Source organism: Nicrophorus vespilloides, unplaced genomic scaffold (assembly GCF_001412225.1).
Source record: "Nicrophorus vespilloides isolate i.1.1-1 unplaced genomic scaffold, Nicve_v1.0, whole genome shotgun sequence".
Taxonomy (NCBI): Eukaryota; Metazoa; Arthropoda; class Insecta; order Coleoptera; family Silphidae; genus Nicrophorus; species Nicrophorus vespilloides.
The window spans coordinates 4651-9026 of record NW_017098835.1 but is presented as its reverse complement, the minus strand read 5'-3'; the positions used below and the strand labels follow the sequence as shown (position 1 = coordinate 9026).

General features: G+C 31.4%; 1 protein-coding gene across 1 annotated transcript; it reads right to left on the bottom strand.

Annotated features, from left to right (window-relative positions):
• Window positions 1-507: 507 nt before the first annotated feature.
• Window positions 508-4127, bottom strand: LOC108563320 (inositol oxygenase). The gene is made up of 6 exons (XM_017921960.1): window positions 3996-4127; window positions 2869-3055; window positions 1392-1600; window positions 1199-1335; window positions 913-1143; window positions 508-852 (listed from the first exon to the last, which is right to left on the bottom strand). Exons 1-6 carry the CDS (start codon window positions 4005-4007, stop codon window positions 744-746), a joined length of 885 nt encoding a protein of 294 aa, XP_017777449.1. The 5' UTR covers window positions 4008-4127; the 3' UTR covers window positions 508-743.
• Window positions 4128-4376: the final 249 nt, after the last annotated feature.

The window sequence follows — 4376 nt, the reverse complement described above, 5'->3', positions numbered from 1 at the left end:
TTACAAAAAAAATGAACAATCATATTTGAATTAATCCCTTATAGTATACTACCCAAGATACAAAGTTTTATTAACAAACATTAAAATTGCACAAATGATTGCCTAAGTCCATGTATATAGTTTTTGATCATATTAAAAGAATAGTTTTCTGTTAGGTCATAAGTAGAAATTTTAAGTTTTTGTTATTTTATAAATTGATTTAAGTATTGTTTTTTGTATTAGCAAATTATCTTTAAGAATTATTTGAAAAAGTTTAATATGAGTATCAGTGGTAGGCAACCAAACATACATTTTGAAATATAAATCTTAGTTCTAATCCAATTAAATCTTATATAATATTGATTGTATTTATCGAAGAATTAAGTCCTTGCATATATTTAGTAGAAAGTAATTTAAAGAAAACTAATTTTTTTTTAAAGAAAGTCTTATTTAACTGTTATTTATTTTATTTAAATTTAAAACCTAAATTAATTGTATATTTAAAGTATTTATATAATCTTAGGAGATCTTAGCGAGAATTATTATTGAAAACTAGGAAATTTTCTTAATCTTATTGACTTATTTGAGTTTCCAATTTGATATTTGAGTATATTTAATATTTAAGCTTAAATTATCAGAAAGATTAATTTCTTTAAAAATATGTCTATTATAATTTGAATATGTTTGTAGGTAACTTTCTGATGATGTGCTAACTTGTTAGCAGGTGGCAGCAGCTGTACGGTTTTAAAGCGCTGATTTGAAATTTACCATTCCAAAACACCTGGAATGTATTTCTCGATGAGTCCTTGATAGTACGGCCAGAGTTTTTCGATGTCGGGAATTTCGAGGCTCTTGGTATAGAGGTCGTATTGGCTGAAAATATATTGAAATTAATTAGTTAAATTGCTGTTTGTAGGAGGTAGATGTTTGTACTTGAAGAGGAGGACCCATTTCTTCATTTGCTCATCGTTTTCATTGGTTAGATGAGTGTAATCACCGCCGGCATGCCAAGGGTAGAAGCTATGGTATCTAATCATGTAGAGGGCTTCCTTCGGTAAAGTCGACTTATTATGTTTCAGAACTCTGTAAAGGTACTCGTCGTGGCCCCAAGAAAGCGTGAGTTTATCCAAACCGCAGTTGGGTTCGTACATTCCGTACTTAGTGCTGAATAAGAATAAAAAGTTAATACAAAACATCGATTTTATTTTTGAAGGTTTACTTGTATTTGGGATTCTTGCCATCAGGGTTGTCCACGAAGGAGGTGTCTCTGTAGACGATGCTCTCGGACCAATTGCATCCGACAACGAAAGTATCACCAACGACGCACCATTGCGGCTCTTCGAAGAAAGCCATCACCTGATTTAAGACAAAATTAGGGCTTGATTGTAATTATGATTATGGTGTGTAGTTACTTTGCCGAGGTCGTGTAGGAGACCCGTTAAGTGGAACCAATCCATGTCCGGATAGTCGTGACGGATTCTTTCTGCCGTTTGGAAGGCGTGAACGATATTGGGGATGTCGACGTCCGGGTCACTCTCGTCGACGAGCTCATTGAGCTTTTCCAGAGCGTCGCGGATATTGGACTTGAAATGGTCGAACGTCAACCACTTGCTCATTTTCGCTGCGGAAACAAAAACCAGACCGACACATTTAGAACTCATATCAGGAAGTTTCATCCAATTAAATAAGACGAACAAAAGACCAAAAGAAACCGGACGACGACAGAAATAGAGAGTGCGAGGGTTGAGAGAACGAGGGGGGGACATGAAGCGATCTACGGGAAATGCATTTCCTTCTCTCACTCGCTGTTTTTATCGCTTTAAGTAATTGAACTATTACGTGGATACAAAACGGCACTAGTACTCGAAGTAATAGAATTTCGGAAACATATGAATTGACCCATTTTTACCGTTCATTATACAATTATTCTCGTTCTTTGCTCATTTATTAACATAATTGAATATTGCTTTTCATAACTTTTCAATTCATCTTAATCAATTTTTATTTGAAAATGCATACGTTTTATTTAATATTTGCAAAAATATAACATTTAATGTAGTTTATAGGAGCGTTTTTCAACACAATGACAGCTGTCACCTTGTGTCAAAACTCAGTTTCCCGTGTTGACTTAAAGTGACAGCTGTCATTGAAACACTCTTAGCAAAAAGCAGAGTTCTATAAATTTAACGATTATATAATTAGATTATAATTCATAAGAGATTGAGTTTCATTTTATAAGCAATTTGTAAGTAAATTTGTTGATTTGTTTGATAAGTTGATAATCGAATATTATGGAAAATTTTGAGGTCAAATTTTAATTTAGATAATTTTAATTGGAAACACAAACGATTATCGTTTTTCCAACATTTGAAAAATATGAATGAGATTGATAAGATTATAAGAAAGTAAAGAAGTAAAAGAAATTATTTTGGAAGTTGAATAAAGAAATTGTGAGAAGGTAAAGTTCAAATTGAAAAGTAGCGAGTACTTAAATATGATTAGGACGTTCCATAATTTTTGATAATGGGATTTTGTGAAGGAAGAAAAAAAAGTAATCATGAAGAGTTGGAAAGAGTTTGTTGGATAATTGAAACGGAGGAAGTTTCTGCGAAGGGTTAGAGTCGCAATAACTCGCATAAGTATGATTTGATAAATGTTGAACACGTTAAAAGTTGATTAAAGTCTAGGAGTTTCGAAAGCGCGACGGAATGAAAGCATTAACAAGATTTGGCTGAAGATTTGCGAAATCCGTTTGTCTGCTGGAGTTTAAACGTGTGATCGATAATATCGCTGGGGATGAGGAAAAGTTGGATGATGATGATGATGATTTCTTGTGGCTTGAAGGCATTGAAGCGAGAGGATTAGTGTTTTCGTTTGTCTCTATGTTACCTTTAACAAAATCAACGGTTTGATTTGTGTGCATTTCGTAATAAGTCCTTCGCACCCTCTCCTTAATCGGATCATTCTCATCGATGCTATAATCCCTGAACTGAGCAACAGGCTTTTGTGCGAATGCCGGCTCAGGCCTCAGCAGCTCAGAAGGATCCGTCACCTTCACAACCATTTGCTTTCCATTCTGAAACACAATGAAAAAAAATATTACAATTTTATTAATTAGAAAAAATTACATACAAAGAACAATTCTGTTAAATGAAAGTAAAAAATTACAAATTATAAAATTTTCTAAAAAATTAAAAAAAATAATTTAATTTCATCTACAAAAATGTAGTAACTTAGAATCATTTGTTTTTCGTATATTTACTAAAATTCTAATTTAAATTTTTTAACGAAAAAAGTCCTAATTTTATGTATAAAACTAAAACATTTTAGAAGGATTCGTCACATTTGCGTCACTTTATGAACAAAACTGAAGCAACTTAGAAGGATAGTCAAATTTACGTCAGATCATTCATTTGTTTCGTATAAATCTAACTAAATATTACTAACTTATAATTTAAAATTTTTAAAAGAAAATTTGAAGAAAAAAAAACTTAATTTTGTGATCAAAACTAAAGCAACTTAAAAGGTTTCACCACCTTTATAACAATTTAATTACCATTCTGAAAAATGTCAATCCAAAATACAAACTACAAAAGTTCAAAACAATAAACTAGGAAAATTTTGTAGTTAAATGAAAAAAAAAAACCTAAAACGATAAAACACAACATCGTTAATTTAGTTACAGAAAAATATAATAAAATATTCTATTCGGATTCTTATTAAATTTTATTGAATGGGACGCGACGCAACGATGGATAATTGAAACAACAGAAATTCGTTTGACGCAAATTCGCCGCAAACAAAAACACATTGCATTCGATTACGCAAATAAACAAAAGCTGAATGGATTTAAAATTGATTGCGCACGAACGAAATACTCTTATTAAACAAAAAAAAACACAAACAATACAATACCAAAAAATACATAACCAAATGTATATTTTCATTACTATTATATTATCTTTCATTATTAAGAGTGAAAATCTTTTAGAAGCAAAAAAAAATGTAACACTTACGAGTACTCTCATCTCTTCAACTTTCAGTGACAACTTGATATGATTCAATTTTTTGCGAAACTCTCTTTATATATGCGTGTTGAATGCGAATCGATGATCGTCTTGTGCATAGATTCGCTTTTTATCTATACTTATTATGATTGCCGCGACGTATCTAAATCACATTTATAAACGCAGAAATGTAATTTAAAAATGATGGGAGAAGGTCAATTCCATTAACACCGAATGTTGATAAGTTGCAGAATTGAAATCTGTTTTGATCGGTTCTCTCTGCGAAGAAAAGAAATGAAAAGAAACAAAACACACAAAAAAAACATAGCAAAAATAAAAACAAACGAATTGAAATGAAGCAGAGATAACGTTTAAATTACTCGATCGACT